Below are 17,206 nucleotides of genomic sequence, written 5' to 3'. Positions count from 1 at the left end.
AGTCAGAGCTCAAGAAGCAAGTGGCGACTATGCTCGAAGCCATTTTAATACAATTGAGCCAGAGTCCTTTCTCTTCTCCAATTTTGCTAGTAAAGAAGAAAGATGGCAGCTGGCACTGCTGCGTGGACTTAAAGCCCTGATTGCGGTAACAGTCAAGGACCATTTTCCCATGCCCAATATCGATGAACTTCTTCATGACTGGGAAATGCTTCATGGTTTTCAAAGCTTAACCTCCTCCAAGGCTTCCACCAGATATGCATGGCTGCAGAGGATGTTCCTAAAACCATTTTTTGGAATCATCACGGGCATTACAAATACAAGGTAATGCCGTTCGGATTGTGCAATGCACCGACAATTTTTAGGCCATCATGAATGAATTATTGAAGCCCTTACTTCTCAAATATGTTGTTGTGGTTTTTGACAAGTGTTTGTTTGCCCGAGAAACACTCCAATATCTGAGCCATATTGTTTCAGTTGCAAGCGTGGTTCCGGACCCTACCAAAATCAGCGCCATGCATATGATTGGCCCTTACCTACAACCACACTAAAGTTGAGGGGTTTCCTAGGCTTAATAGGGTTCTACCGGTGTTTCATCCGTCACTATGCTTCCATCGCCAGCCCACTAACCTCCCTTCTCTGGAAAGACCAATTTTCAGGTGGTCCCGCGAGGCACAATAGGCGTTTGAAAATTTAAAGAGGACCATGTCAGAAGCCTTGGTGTTTATGCTATCAGACTTTAACTTACCTTTCACTCTCGAGACGAATGCTTTACAAACTGTAATGGGCGCTGTCCTCCAATAGAAATCCCACCTAATTTCTTATTTCAGTAAGGTTTTATGTCTGCAATTTTAGAGAACATCCACATACATTCGGGAACTGCATGTTATCACCTCGGCAATGCATAAATGGAGGCATTATCGCTTGGGCCACCAATTCATCATTTTAACGGACCACAAAATTCTTAAGAATTTGATTTCACAGATAATTCAAACATCAAAGCAACAATCATATCTCTCTAAATTACTGGGCTATGATTATTCGATTCAGTATCGCCCTGGCTTTGGTAACGCCATGACAGATGCCCTCTCACACATACCTTCCCCAGAAGGCTAATGTTTTATGCTCTCGATGCCTAATTTTTTCATCCTGAACCAACTCAATCAATCTCGACATACCAACCAGGAATTCCTAGACCTCCAGCAACAAATTTGAGACAATCCTGCAGCTTACCAGGACTCTACAATATAGTGGGAATTCATTTTCTATCGTCACAAAATTTGGCTCCCATCTAGTCACCCTTGCATTTCCATTCTTCTGGTCAAGTTCCACCTTACCCCACTAGGTGGACATCTGGGCATCACCAAAACACTCTGTTGCCTCCAAGACAACTTCTTCTGGTCTGACATGAGGGCTGATGCCTGAAAATTCATTTCCCAATGTCTTATATGCTAGTAGGTGAAGAGATGTGTCTTTTCAAAAAGCTTTTCTAAAATTTTCTCACTGGTCATCGATTACAGGATACTCGTAATCGATTACATAGTTATATTTTGAAGGGACATGACTTTTCAATTTGAATTTCAGAAGTTTTGTTACTGGTAATCGATTACAAGCATCTAGTAATCAATTACAAGATTCAAAATTCAAAATTCAAAACCCTTTTTAAAACCCTTTTTAGCATCATCAAAACTTGAAACTTGCATGAATCACATTCTCCCCCTTTTAATGATGACAACCATCTATAGGTTTGGAGTAAAAAGAATATCTATGTGGGTTGTTTACTCCCCTTTGATTTTGCAATGATTACTTATATGAAATAGTTTGAAGATTTCATAGATAAAAAAAATGTCTCAAAAGAATTAGATAATTCACTATCTTATCTTTTATCTATCTCTCCCCATTTGTTAACATAAAAAACAAATTATGAGCAGAAAGAAGAAAAGCATTTAGCAGTTTATAATGAATTAATAGAGCAGAGCATGCCATACCATTCAAAGTACCATTTCTTGGCCTAATAGAGTTAGTCTTTGTCAAAAGCAATTATGAAGATCAAATTATAGCAAAAGGTCTTTATCACATAATTGATGAACACTTGATAAACTATGTTTAAGACCATCAATAAGTAAAACATTTTCTATGGAGGTAGAGAAATTCGTACCTATTTTTCCATCTCCAACAATTTTACCTTTGTTGTTGTCTCCATAGGTCATATGTTCACTATTTTTGGGAGAAATATGAAGAAACTTTAATGCATCTCTCGCCATGTGTTTGGAGCAACCACTATCAATGTACCAACTTTGCTTTAAGGAGTCCATCATTCATATAATTATATTTTGATTTTGGTACCCAAATTTTCTTGGGTCCTTGAATGTTGGTTTTGGTAAGGATCCTTTTGGAACCCATACCTTTTTTCAATGCTACTACCATTCTTTCTAATATAACATGTTGATGCACTATCACCTTTCTTACCACAGTAAAAGCATGTTAAGAAGGTAGAACTATTCTTTTGAGTGGAGGCAAAGAAATTTTTATTCATCTTTTATTGATTTTTAGGATTATGTCCTAATCCCTCCTTATCAAAAACACATCTTTGTTTGCCTAATATAATATCTAAATTATTTTTACCAAGAGTAAATTTGGCAAAAATAATTTTTAAATCTACAATTTCTTCTTTGAGTTTATCACAACATTCACATGAATGCGATGCTTTATTGTTTTCTTGTATTAAGCATTTTGTAGAAGATTGATTTTTATCTACTGATTTTAAAATTTTAACTTCAGATTTAAGATTTTCTAACTCTACATTTAATTTCAAAATTTCCTTTTATAAACTTGAAATATTGTCAAGTTTGACAGATTCTTTATGCAAGTCATTGAATGCATCTTGGAGTTCATCAAAAGAAATAGATAAGTCATAGTTAGAACACATTACCTCTTCTCCGCTTTCATAGTCTTTGGCCATGAAGCCCAAATTTTTTATTTCACTTTTTGAATCACTTGATGAATCCATGTCATTATTTTCCCAAGTGATGTATGCTTTCTTTTCTTTCTTATCTTTGAAATTTTTCTTGTCGAATTTTTCCATTCTTCTTTTAAAGACTGGACAATCAAATCTCAAGTGCCCATGTTGATTGCATTCATAGCATTTTGGAACTAAGGAGGAATCTTCTCCTTTCTTCTTTTGATTGAAGTTTGATCTCCTTTGATTTCCTTTGTTTCTCATAAATTAATTGAATTTCTTCACAAGGAATTTGAAATCATCATCTTCTTCTATTTCATTCAAGTCCTCTTTGTCACTTTCTTCTTGAATAGAAGATGAGGCTTTAAGTGCAATTCCTTTATTTTTCTTGTCATTTTCTTCATGTTGGTTTACTCTCATAAGTTCCATTTCATGTTCCTGAAGCTTTCCAAAAAGAGTTGCAAGAGACATGTTAGGGAGATCTCTCGATTCTGCAATTGTAGTTACCTTTGGTTGCCATTGCCTGCTTAAACATCTCAACACTTTGTTAATGAGATCTTCATTAGGAAATATTTTTCCCAATGCTGCAAGATGATTAACTATATGTGTAAATCTCTTTTGCATATCTTGTATGGTCTCATTTTGATTCATTCTAAACAGTTCATATTCAAGTGTAAGAGTGTTTATTCTAGATCTCTTAACATCAGTTGTGCCTTCATGGGTTACTTGTAATGTATCCCACATTTCTTTTGCATTTTTACAATTTGAGACTTTAAAATATTCGTCCATGCCTAATGCAAAAGTGATTATATTCTTGGGTTTTAAATTATGTTGAACCCTTCTTATTTCATCTTCATCTCATTCTTCTCTAGGTTTTTCTTTAGTTGCATTTCCCACTACCATTGTAGGAATGAAGGGACCAATTTCAATGGTTTCCCATATATTTACATCTATGGCTTCTATAAAGATATGCATTTGGGTTTTCCAATAGTGATAACCCTCACCATTAAAAATAAGAGGCCTATTAATAGAATTTCCCTCAAGAAATGGAAAGTTAGATGAGGTCATAATTATTCTTGAAGTTTTTAAACTTTAGACAAGAATCTCGCTCTGATACCACTTGTTGGAAAAATGGTCTCAATAACTTAAGAGGGGGGTGAATTAAGTCTTACAAAATTTCCCACTAACAAACTTTTAACCCCCTTTTAAATGATAGGCTCAGAATGTAGAAGAAGAAGCAACAATCAATTTAATAATGTTCTTTAAACGTGCAAGACAAAATTGATTGTAATAAAATAAATAAGATAAGGGAAGAGAGAATTGCAAACTCGATTTATACTAGTTCGGCCACTTCTCATGCCTATGTCCAGTTCTCAAGCAACCCACTTGAGATTTTTCCACTATTTCTGTAAATCCTTTATAGACTTTGAACACACCTTGGGATCCCTCACCCTTGTGTTTAGTAGATGATACAACTTGAAGATCCTAGAGGAATTTCTCTATTTTAGAGATGATAATATAAATTGAAGTTCTTAGATGAATTGAGAATAGATTTGTAAGTGTTTGCCCAATTGTTGTTGAGAGAGCATTTGATAATTAAGTTCTCTTAGAACATCGCTCTCTTACTTTTTGAAGTCAGACACACATATATATAGGTCCATCATGCCTTTTCAAAATGGTTTGAAGAAATGTGTCTTTTCAAAAAGTTTTTTTTGAAATTTTCTCACTGGTAATCGATTACACAATTATATTTTGAAGGGACATGACTTTTCAATTTGAATTTCAGAAGTTCCGTTACTAGTAATCGATTACAAACATCTGGTAATCGATTACAAGATTCAAAATTCAAAACCCTTTTTAAAAGCTGATTTGCAAACTTGTCTTCTGGTAATCGATTACACTGCCTGGTAATTGATTACCAGAGCCTTTGATCTGTTGGAAACAATTTCTTTCAAGGAAAAAACCAATTAACCAGTGAGATTGTTTGAGGCCTTATCTTTTTCTTGATCTTGTTTGCTTGACCTTGAATTAATCTTGAAGCAATGCTTAACCTTTGAATGTTTATTGAAGCAACCTTGTATTAATCTTGAAGCAATGCTTAACCTTTAAGCAATGCTTAACCTTTGAATGTTTTTTGAAGCAACCTTGTTTGATTCTACTTTGACATCATCAAAACTATGTATTCATACATTCACATAATCCACATGACAAAAAAAAATGGATAATTAAGATTTATATATTTATCTTAAACAAATTTAGCTTATAATTTGATAATAAGTCTCACAAAAAAGTACTAAGAGACATCATATTCCACAATACAGAAAATATAAGAAACCATCATAATAAAGTCTCACAAAAAAAAAATACTATGAGAAACTGTCCTTGCAAAGAAAGATGTAAGTCCTTCCCTTTTCTTCTTGTTCATCATCATTGAAAAAGATAGGTTCCAACTTTGGTTGATCATCAAGACTTAACTAAGCAACCTCAAGAATTTCATTGTCATTAAGTGAACCAAATTCACCTCTTGTAATATTTGATATTTTATTAGTTTCCTCTTAATTCTACAATATTACTATGAACAAATAGTAATTTCCTCTTGTGTTTAAGTCCTAACAGTGACTCTATGAATCAATCTTTAATTAGTGAAGAGCAGTTATTGTCCTTTCTTGTATTAAAAAGCATAAGAGGGATGTAAAGACAAAAGAAAAATACAACCAAATGACTGAAAAGAACCTCAAAATATTTTTAGATCACTTTCACAAAACAAATATGATAACACACTCACGATAGGTTGGCTTCTAGAAAAGTCCAACGGATTGTAGAAGTTCATCATTCAACGGCAACATCACTAATAATATTATTTCATTATTATTAACATATTGTTAGAGTGCCACTACCTATTGCAAAGCCTTCAAAGAATGGACATGCAAAATCTTGTGATTCAAATTAATTTCATAAAGCCACCAAAGGTTAATTCTTTCTCATCAAGAGAGAATCCTTAATTAAATATTTGAAAGAAGGAAAAGTTTTGTTCTATCACTACAAGAAAAAATATTAAAATTTCCGACGGAATATACCGAAGGATTGCATTCCGTCAAAAAAATTTGAAATATCGACGGAAATTACTGATGGACTATGTTTTCGTCGGAAATTATAATTTTCCCACAGATTTTTCCCACGGAATGTGCCCTTTCCTCCAATTTTCTCTACGTGTTTCCCCCTCTATTTCTCTCAATCGCTCATCTCGTTCTCTCTTCGGCTTCCTTGTCACAGCTACGGTAAGTTTTCATTCTACTTCTCCATCTAGGTTCTTATTTTTCTTTTGCAAAGAGAAGTTTCTGCCAAGTTTATATGTTTAAAGAAATTGTTGTACTGTAGAGCTGCTAGATTTCATCTATGACTATGTTTAGAATATGTTTATTCAATTTCTTTAAGCAAATACAACAATGTTTTTATTTCTTTTTTTAGGGATACCTTCTCTTGATAGAAGTGCACGTGAAATCATACTTGGGTTTTGGCTAGTGCCTAATTTGGTTTCTTTTGCTTTTGTGTTTCTGCTTTCATAATTGATTGTCTTTTTAAAAGTTGTATTTCTTTTGCTATTCCAGAGAGCAGAATTTGAAGTTCCAATCATCCCTCTGGATTTGTCCTTTTGATTGCTGTGAGTCACAACTTCCAGCTTGTTTTTCCTCTTTCTTTCAATTCATTTCATTCAAATAGATCTACTTTTTTAATATAATATATAATTTTTATCCTAATGCTGAGGTTTATAAATGGACCAGAAGATTATCATGCTTGATTATTAAATTGCATAATTTTCCACTCATCACCACTAAACCCAAAAAAAGTAAACATCAATGCAACGAAGTTTTAGAACCTGTTGACAATTGCAGATTTTATTTTTAATTGTGTGATGATTTTCACGTTTGAAATGAAGTTCTAGAACCAATTGATAAAATTTGGGCTGACCTTATAAACCAATTCAGTTCTGTTATTTGTTACCTTTCTAGATAGGGTATTTTTACATATATTCTCTATACCAGGTTGTACATAAGGTTTTATAGGTTTGATAAAAGGAAGCATATATGTTAATTCTTTTACTTAAAAGTAACTTTGGACAAATATGCACGTAAGGTGTGCAGTACTTATTTATCATTCCCATCCATATATAATTTGTGAAGTCCATTGATTGAACCCGGCACAAATAATAGATTATTTATAAAAGAGAGTGACAAATTATGCATAGTTGTTTTTGTATTTCTGTGATAATTATAAATACTTCAAAGTTCAAACATAAGGAATCTTTGGGAAACAATAAATAGATGGAAACATATGCATTCTATATTTCTATGTTAATATTACTAGTCAAGTATGCAGAGTTGTTTCCATCTTGTTTTTAGACTAATCGATATGTGATCTTTTGCAGATAAATTGCCAATGTAGAATGAGCTGTAATATAATAGAAAGTTAGACAATTTGTCAATTTAAATAGTAGGAATTAAAAGTGTAACTTTATATCTTTGCCAAACAAGGCATAGACTAGAGAAGGTAGGTATATATGTGACTTACATACTAGGAAAAAGTAATAAATTAATAACTAATACAGAGTCATTAAATAAATCCAACTAATATTCTAACTAACCTAATTTTTACTTTGTTGAAATTCTAATTACCTACACTACAAGAAAAATCCTATTTTTCGATGTTGTCCTTGTTAATTCTTAGGAAAGTTGGAGGTTTTTTAAAGCATGTGTTGTAGGGTTTCTAATTTTGGACTTGGGAGAAAGGTTGAGGTTTTTTTTTCTTATTATTATTTTATTTTTCTGGGTTTTGTTTGTGGCTTTGGTTATGTGATGTGAGTGTTTATGTGTGATGCTATGAGACACACCATGTAGGCTGTGTGGCTTTTCTTTATTATTTTCCTGTCACAGCTGTAGAAATAATTTGCTTGATGCCCTCTCCAAAATCTGGTTGCCTCACTTTGAAGAGGCACTCACCTTGTCTTACTATCTCAAAGTGAGGTACTTTTTGGGCGTGCTACTGTTGCCTCAAGTGTCCTTTCTCCTCATATCAATGTTGATTGATAATTTACTCCATGTGAATTGCAGTTCTTAGTTCTTACTCATTTGTTTGTTGATCAAATGATAGACTTAGATAGACCTCAAGGGGTCATTGTTGAAACTGAGAAAATACAGAAATAGCAAATGAGCTTACATATTTTACTGAAGCCAGAGATAGCAAATCTTTGTGAAATTCTGTGTCTCCTTGTATGTAGCTTGTTTTCTTTTTGTCAAGTTATACATGCTCTTTGTTTGTTTGTAAAAGGCTTCATAATTTGGTTGATTTGATGCTGTCCTTTTATTACACTCTGGATGTTCAAATGATAGATTACTAATAATGTCATAATTTTGCAAATGTTTTATTTTGAATCTTGTGAATGTTGTCTTGCAATGGTGTGGGAATGAACTCTGTTTTGGAATTGTGAAGTCCATGGTCAAAAGGCTAGATCCAGGATATGTTTGAGAAACTTTCTGATGTGGATTTTCTGATTTTGTCTGATCTTGTAACATTTTGTTTAGAAATTTAATAGGAGTGTCTGAAATAGGAAAAGTATAAGGTTGAAACTTAATAGTTGGGTAATTTATTTTTCCTGAACAAATTAAGAATGCAGCAAGTGCTGCCCAATTTTTCTGCTTAATAGAGATAGCAATTCCCTTGAAAAAAAAGGCATGAATAGAACACCAAAGAGTGGCCATAAACATAGCTTTATTCTATATCAAGCTTCAGGCCTAAGATACTTTCTTAGAGATCCAATCATTCCTCTCTTTTTATATTGAATGTGTATTCAATATTCAATTGATAAAACCTTTCATTCCCTGTATACTTTTTCACTTTGATTTAGCTTTTAATTTTCACAATTGCCTTCTCTTGACAGAATTTACTGTATATTGTGTTCTATGTATTTTTTATGACTACTAGCAATTGACTCTAATACAGGTTTTCATGTGTACTTTATTGTGCTTTTTTTCTGTTATTTTTTCGTATACGTGTGAATAAATCAATGGAGATAGCTGACTTGTCTTTTCTGATTAATTTTTGTTGAATAGATTATTCGTTGCACGCCATCTTTTATTTGACTGCAGCTGGGTGTGGACCTTGTAAGTTTTTGTGGCTGACTTTTCTTCAAGGTTAGATGCTTAACTTCATGTGCCTATCTTTCAACTTGAAGTTCTGAATTCTTTTTTTGTTGGCTCAAACTTTCAACTTCTTTTGTTAGTGAAGTTCATTGTCTGTCAAACTTTGTTGGTTCAACTTAGGAACTGCATTTCTACAATCACCTCTATCAAATTCCAGCTTGAGGGGGCCAAGATGTGTGATTTTTGTTTTTTACTTTATCCTAATACCATGTACTTCGCTGCAACCTTTGAGTCATAGGGGAAAAGTACTTACACAAAGTCATAGGAAGACATTGCAGCCTTCTTAATTCTGACTTTAGAGCTGTGTAAAAGGATAGGAGAATAGGAATTAGGATTGGCTTGCAACAGCAAATTCAGAAGTTGATTCAAGAGGGAGTTTAGGTGTGGTTTTATAACTAGTTACATCAATGATATAACTAGTTAAAAGACATTAACTATGGGTAACCTTCAGGTTGGTATAAAGTAAAATTAAAGTATGAATAAGGCAACACAAGATGTGATTTGTTGCTCTTTTTTAGAATAACAGAGAACATAGCTTTATCCTAATATAAAATCCAAACTTGTTAGCTAATTTTGTGCTTAGTAAAAAAAGATCAGTTCTCAGTAAATTCTTTCTTCAATAATTGATCAATGAAGATGTCAAGCTGTGGTTATGTGAGGAGTAAGCTACCTCTGTATTTAATCATTTGGGATTAAAAAATTAGCTTTTTCATTTACTATGCATGTGACAATTGATTCTTATTATTATCAGGATCTACTTACCTCAACACAACTACATTTGATCCTTATAAAAATCTTGGAATGTTACAACCACTCATCTTTCTAAACTCTATTTGTTATTGTAATATAAAAAATTGTTGCACAAGACAGTGGGATGTTTTTCAAACCAACTCATAACTGCATCCAATGGTAGCTTAATTTTGTGCCCAAAAGTTTATGCATATATTTGATTATCAATGATTAACCTAATTTGACATATATATTCTAATAATTGTTCTTTTTACATCACTTAACAATTATTCACTATGGGTTAAATATTCTAATAATACCATGCCTTAAACATAAGAGCTTCACACGGGTTAAATTTCGTTTAAAAAAATAATTAACAGGTTTGGTAGGTTAGTTGGAATTGAGTGTAATCTTTTTTTAAAAAAAGTACCAGTACATGTGGATCCAGTTTTCTTTGCGTTAAGGTCATTTGACCCCACCTAATCTTAAAGCTCTTGAACTCTAGTTTTAGTTTTTTTTATATAAAAAATAAGATATCTATTAATGATATTTTGACTTTTTATTTTAAAAAAAAATACTATTTTGATTTTACATGATCAACAATATTAATGTATTAGAAAAATTGATTCATCTTTATTTTATTTATTGCGATGAATTTGGCTTTGGTAAGGAAAATTTTGTTTGTCATTTCCATTATATGCATTGATCAACATTATTTTTTTTTCTTAGTTATTGTTGTGTTAGATCATTACTTCATAGAGTTTTTTTTAACAAAAAATGGGTGAGACAATAGAGGTTAGGAGGACAATTCCAATTAGATTGGCACCCTCCAACCCCAAGGTTGAAGCAATGCCCACTGGATAACATTAATAACTAGATGAAGATAAGATAATCTTGGGGGACATGCACCAAACAAATTAAAGCATGAGACAAAGCCTATAAACTACCTGAAGGTACAGCCTCACGTACAAAAAGACTATTAACCACGTAGGGAACAAAATCCCACCAGCAAATTAAAAGAATTCGTGGATAAAACATTGTCAATAAGTTTCTTTAGAAGAGGCTAAGAAAAAAATTAAATAAAACCTTCATAGACTTAAATTAGTCTTTTATTAGTTAATTTATAGATGTCCCATCATTTTTTTTAGAGAAAGTATATAATTTTTTTTTAATAAATTAACTAATAGAGAATCAATTTTAATTATGAAAAAGTTTATTTTATTTTTTCTTGTTATTTCCTTTTCATAGTTCAGATTATGTTCGGTGATTGCTTCATTACTGGCATGTACATTCTATTATTTATGACTAAAATTCTTGAGTATAATAATAGAGATCACACTAAGATTATGTATGACTAAACATGAATGTTCATATTTTTTTTTAATATACAGAATATGAACAATATTCTTTGGAATCGTCGTTGGATGTACGATAGATGTTATAGTGGTAAAAGCGGTTTGAAAGAGTCTTTTGTGGAGGGGGTAGAACAACTCATAAGCAAAGCTAGTCAGGAAGATTGTTATAAAAATGATGGGGGGATCAGATGTCCTTGTGTTAAATGCGATTGTACTAGGATTTTGGATAGAGTTGTCAAGGTCCACCTATACAAAAATGGGTTCAAACCTAATTATTGGATTTGGACTGATCATGGTGAAGACATGTCACATGTTGATTTAAATGAGGGCAATGGTTACATGGATGCTTCAACTAGTGCAGAATATGTGACTCAACATGAACAATTTATGTTAATGCAAGACATGGTGTATGATGCTCTCAGACAACCTTCGACATTTAAAACTCCAAACTCAAATAATATGGAAGAACCTCCAAATGAAGATACTCAAAGATTTTATAATTTATTGGTAGAGGCGAATGAACCATTGTACGAAGGGGCAACAAACTCAAAATTATCAATATCCGCGAGGCTTTTATCTTACAAGTCCAATTGGAATGTTCCAGATTTAGATGCTACACTTGTGAAAGATGGTCTGCCAAAAAACTTTTATGATGCAAAGAAGTTAGTATCAAAGTTAGGATTAGAGGCTAAAAGGATTGACTATTGTGTGGATGGTTGCATGTTATATTATAACAATGATGGAGTGTTAACTGAATGCAAATTTTGTAACAAGCGTAGGTATCGTGAAATAACCCCTGGAACAAGCAACAAAAAACTAGTTCCTGTGAAGGCAATGTTTTATTTGCCCGTTATACCAAGGCTGTAGAGAATGTTTGAATCAATGCAAACTGCAAGCCAAATGACATGGCACTATGAGAATAGAAGATCTTCGGGCATGTTACGCCATCCCTCTAATGGTGAAGCCTAGAAGCACTTTGATCGGGTACATGCAGATTTTGCTATTGATCCACGGAATGTGCGACTCGGTTTATGCACAAATGGATTTAACCCATATATTCAAGCATCATCTACACCTTATTCTTGTTGGCCAATCATTGTTACCCCGTATAATCTTCCTCCAGAAATGTGTATGACTAAACCTCATATGTTTTTGAGTTGTGTCGTACCAAGCCCATTTAATCCAACGGTTGGTATTGATGTTTACTTACAACCTTTGATTGATGATCTAAAGAAATTGTGGAGTGGTGCTCTGACATCCGATATTTCAAGAAAGCAAAATTTCATGATAATGCAGACTATTAATGATTTTCCTGCTTATGACATGTTGTCTGGATAGGGGACACATGGTAGACTGGCATGCCCATATTGTATCAAGGACACAAAGGCCTTTCAGTTAGCAAATGGGGGGAAAACTTCTTGGTTTGATTGTCATCGTAGGTTCTTACCTAGTGATCATGCATTTAGAAGGAACAAAAATGCCTTCAAAAAAGGGGAAGTAGAAATGGATGAGCCACCGCGTATGTTGACGCCTACACAAGTTTGGCGTAGGGTTAGAGATTTGTCAAAAGTCACAGAAACTGGTCTATTACCACCAAATGTACATGGATATGGGGAGTGGCATCATTGGACAAAAAGAAGTATCTTATGAGATCTTCCTTATTGGAAAGATAATTTGTTGCGACACAATCTTGATGTTATGCACATAGAGAAAAACTTCTTTGACAGCATATTCAACACTGTGATGAATGTTAGTGGTAAGACAAAAGATAATGACAAGGCTAGGATGGACTTAGCTTTGTATTGCAGGTGCAAAGACTTGGAGTTGAAGTCAGCGGCTAACGGAAAGTTGTTAAAGCCAAAAGCAAATTACACTCTAACTGCAAACCAAACAAAGTTAGTTTGTCAATGGATAAAAGAACTAAGAATGTCAGATGGTTATTCTTCTAACTTAGCAAGATGTGCCAATGTTGATAAGGGAACCATGCATGGGATGAAAAGTCGTGATTGCCATGTGTTCATGGAGTGTTTACTTCCTATTGTTTTTAGCTCATTACCGCCACATGTCTTAAATCCACTTATTGAAATAAGTCATTTCTTCAAAGATTTATGTTCTACAACTTTGACGGAGGACGACTTAAGTATAATGGAATAAAATATTCCAATCATTTTGTGCAAGTTGGAGAGAATATTCCCCCCTGGTTTTTTTTATTCAATGGAACATCTACCTATTCATCTGGCATATGAAGCTAGACTTGGTGGACCAGTCCAATATAGATGGATGTATCCATTTGAAAGGTACTAAAATGGTCATTGCATTTCATTGTCAATTTATTTTTTTAATGCTCATCAATGATGACTTAATTTTCATTAAAATTTGTAGATTCATGGGTGATTCTAAACGAGCAGTGAAAAATAAGGCCAAGGTTGAAGGATCCATCTGTGCGTCTTACATACATCCTGAGACAACTTATTTTTGTTCTCATTATTTCAACAACTTTATGTTGTCACCGCACAATATTAGGAATCAAATTGCAATTGAAAATGAAAGGCGTCCACCAATGTTATCAGTGTTTGACCAGCAAGGTCGTCCTTCTGGGAAGGAGTTGATTCACTGGTTAACTGATGATGAGAAAGACTCAGCCCATGTTCATGTGTTGATTAATTATGCCGAAGTTAAGCCATACCTCGAGTAAGTTTCACAATATATGTCCTTTGGGTTTCAATAATTATGGTTGTCAATTACATTACAATTTAATATTGACTCGTGATACATTATGTTTGGATAGTTCATTCTTACAATCCCAGTCAAATGTCTCTACTCGTAATGTACATGCAGATTTTCCTACGTGGTTCCAGGAAAAAGTATGTGTGTTATTGTCTATTTAATTTTGCTACTTTATGGTAAATAAAATATAACTATTCACACTCTTTATAATCGTAGGTTATAAATGAGTCTACAAATGTGAGAAACCAACACTTAAAGGATTTATCATATGGTCTGATGAGTTACGTTAAAGAATGACACACATAATTTGTCAATGGATACAAATTCCATACTCAAGCTTGGACTGAAGGGAAGAAAACAATAAATAGTGGGGTTCACGTAAAGGACCTTACAGAAGGAGCCACAAATGATTTTTATGGGATCATTTAACATATATATGAGCTAGAGTATAATACTACAAGCTATTGTTTTATTGTCACTGGTTTAATCCAACGAGTAGAGGAACAAGAGTTGATCCCAAATACGGCACCGTGGAAATTCTAATGGATAGAAGTTATAATCTGTTTGACCCATTCATCAGTGCACATAATGTAAGACAAGTGTATTATGTGCCATATCTAGCAACAAGAAGGGACAAGCGTGGTTGGTGTGTTGCAATTAAAACGAAACCAAGGGGTTACATAGAATCCGATCATGTACATGATGATTTGCCTTACCGATTTGACGAAATGTCACATGTCAACAAAGTCATTGAAATTGAAAATATTTATGGATTGCAAGATTTAAGAGGTGGTGTTGAAGAAGTAGACCCTACTAATTTGTTGACAAATGTAGAAGAATCAGATAATTTGAATAGAGAATCAACCAATATTGAAGAAGACAATGAAGAAGAATTAGAAGATGACTTTGAAGTTTAAAATTCTAAAGAGGATTAGACATTGATGTTTGTTAGTTAGTTATAATGTTTGTTTTGGTGACATGTTTTTTTTCTTTTAATACTTGAAAACTTTGTTAGTGTATTTTATTTTTGTTGTCTTATGGAAGTTTGTTACTTATATAATTTTCTTTCCTCCCGATAATCTATTCGAGTGTTTATGTTATAATATTATTTTCTATATATAGATATGTCATCAGGTGGTGACGACCTTTCCCGACCCTCATCTCATGACTCTAGTGGGAAAGGGAGAATTGAAAAGAAAAAACGATATGTGGTTAGATTATTACCACCTCGAGATAGTCTGCCATCAACTACTCCATCTCCATCTTCTATGTCAATGCCAGTTAGGCCTCTAGATGTTGCAGCTACACCATCTCCACCTCCTACTGAAGCTAGACCATTTTCATCTCATGTTGATGCACCTGGACCATCCACAGTACCAGCATTCACACCATCTCCATCCTCGGTTGATGCACGTGGACCGTCCCCAATACCTAGATCCACACCTTCCCCATCCCCAGCTGTAGCCAACACGCCTACCAATGAAGATGCTACAAATTTGGCGATGGAAGACCTTCCCCCTTAATGACCGTCTATGGTTACGCTAATCAATGGAGCGTAAGTATTACAAAATTTATATAATTATCATTATATATGATGCATCATTTGATCTTTTATTATTTTCATGCATGAATAATTTTTTTCATTTACGTTTCATCCATCTAAGGTTGCAGCAAAGGCTGTGACTTTGCCATTAGGCAACAATTTGGTCAGCCTTGGCCTACATGGGGAGTGATTCCAAAAGATCATCAGGAACTTTTTTTCCAACGTTTTAAGGTAAATTTTTCTTATGTTAATGAATTAGTTCAATGGTTGAAATGATTTGTAATGCTAATTTTTATTTTATTTTATTTGACAATGTAAAATTCTTATTTTTTTTTATCGTACCATTTCATAACTTTGTTATACTTTAGGGAAAATTAGTCTGGAGACCCGAGGAAGAGAATGAAGTTAAAAAAGCTTTTCACTCGAAAGCCTCTCATAGACTTTCTGAGATGTTTAGGGATGCCCGAAATGAAAATAAAAGGCCATATTGGATTGGAGATCGTGTTTGGAATGATTTGTTATCACATTGAAATGCACCTGAGTATCGTTCCAAGTGTGCACAGGCCAAAAAAATAGGGCATCTGAAAAGGGTGGGTGTATGCACACAGGTGGTTCTATCAGCTTGCAGGATCACGCCATTCGCTTGGTATGCAAATTAAAATTATAATACATAGTTATTTATACTTGTTTAATTTGTCACTTAATGTTTATTTTATAATGTTTATTAATAGTCAGAGGAGCTTGGTCGATCTGTATATGTAGATGAGATCTTTCAGCAAACTCATTTTCGAAAGGATAATGGTCAATTTGTCGATGATAGATCTAGAAAGACACATGTGAGAATATTATCTTGCATCTTTTTTTATTATTTAAAATGTTTATTATATATATGAAATAATAATTGTTTATGAATTATAGGAAGAATTTGAGGCTAGATTATCTCAAGCTAGGTCTGATGCTGCATCAAGTGTTGGTGAATCACAACTCACTCCTTTAGACCCTGCTGAAGAACAAAGACTTAGGAGTCAATCTTGGGTTGTAGCTGTGGGACCAAAGCATAAGGGACGCCTTTATGGTATTGGAGACCTTGCTCATACTTACAAATGCGGAAATGATAGTTTCATGCAACATACACAAGGATCTTCTAGTCGCACTGAGGATGCTGCAGAGATCAATCGACTGCGGGAGGAGTTGCGTCAATCAAAGGAGAAAATGCGTGTTTTTCAATCAGTTGTCCTTCAGTTCCTATCTCTTGAAGCGCGGAACATTATTCATCAACAACAACAACAACAACCTCACCAACAATAACAAGACCAATAGCAGCACCAGCAAGACCATGCAGATGACCCGCAGACAGATGACCAGCACGAACATGATGACCAACAGAGACAGTTTCCTGATGACTATTTTGATTACTAACTTAGCAATACCAAATTGCTATTCGCAATTAGCATCGACATTTTACATTGTGTTTTTATTTTACATTTGTTTTCAATTTAGTTTCATTTATTTTAGTCTATGTTTTGGATTTATCAATTTCACCATTTCTTAATTATAACTATGCATTACTTTAAATTTTTACGATAAATAATATGAATATATAAATTAATTGTTGAATTCTCAATGATAAAAAAGAAAAAAATATTAAATAATAAATTATTTATAAAAAATTTCTGATGGGTTTTCCCTCGGAAAAAAT

At 33.6% G+C, this 17,206-nt stretch overlaps 1 protein-coding gene across 4 annotated transcripts; it reads left to right on the top strand.

Annotated features, from left to right (window-relative positions):
- The first annotated feature begins 5,831 nt into the window (after positions 1-5,831).
- On the top strand, positions 5,832-17,076 carry LOC102667056 (uncharacterized). Of its 4 annotated transcripts, XR_001386383.3 has the most exons (8): positions 5,832-6,234; positions 6,565-6,617; positions 9,064-9,144; positions 15,087-15,519; positions 15,629-15,738; positions 15,876-16,153; positions 16,239-16,343; positions 16,426-17,076. XR_001386383.3 is itself a non-coding variant. In XM_041012944.1 (7 exons), exons 1-4 carry the CDS (start codon positions 6,092-6,094, stop codon positions 15,485-15,487), a joined length of 678 nt encoding a protein of 225 aa, XP_040868878.1. In that variant the 5' UTR covers positions 5,832-6,091; the 3' UTR covers positions 15,488-15,738; positions 15,876-16,153; positions 16,270-16,343; positions 16,426-17,076. The 4 variants fall into 4 exon arrangements, 3 of the variants coding, with proteins under 3 accessions (XP_040868878.1, XP_040868877.1, XP_040868879.1); XM_041012944.1 differs by having other exon boundaries at positions 15,087-15,738; positions 16,270-16,343; XM_041012943.1 differs by having other exon boundaries at positions 15,087-15,738.
- The last annotated feature ends 130 nt before the right edge of the window (positions 17,077-17,206 follow it).

This window comes from Glycine max, chromosome 19, assembly GCF_000004515.6.
Source record: "Glycine max cultivar Williams 82 chromosome 19, Glycine_max_v4.0, whole genome shotgun sequence".
NCBI lineage: Eukaryota > Viridiplantae > Streptophyta > Magnoliopsida > Fabales > Fabaceae > Glycine > Glycine max.
Note: the sequence above shows the minus strand (reverse complement) of the source record. Positions and strands in the feature narration are given on the sequence as shown.

What these genes read in the sequence shown, in the direction of transcription:
- LOC102667056 (XM_041012944.1), top strand. Translation starts at nt 6,092, where the DNA reads ATGTTTTCGTCGGAAATTATAATTTTCCCACAGATTTTTCCCACGGAA. An exon ending in GATTTGTCCTTTTGATTGCT is followed by an intron (nt 6,618 to 9,063) that starts GTGAGTCACAAC and finishes TTTGTTGAATAG; the next exon opens with ATTATTCGTTGCACGCCATC. An exon ending in GTGGCTGACTTTTCTTCAAG is followed by an intron (nt 9,145 to 15,086) that starts GTTAGATGCTTA and finishes TTCTATATATAG; the next exon opens with ATATGTCATCAGGTGGTGAC.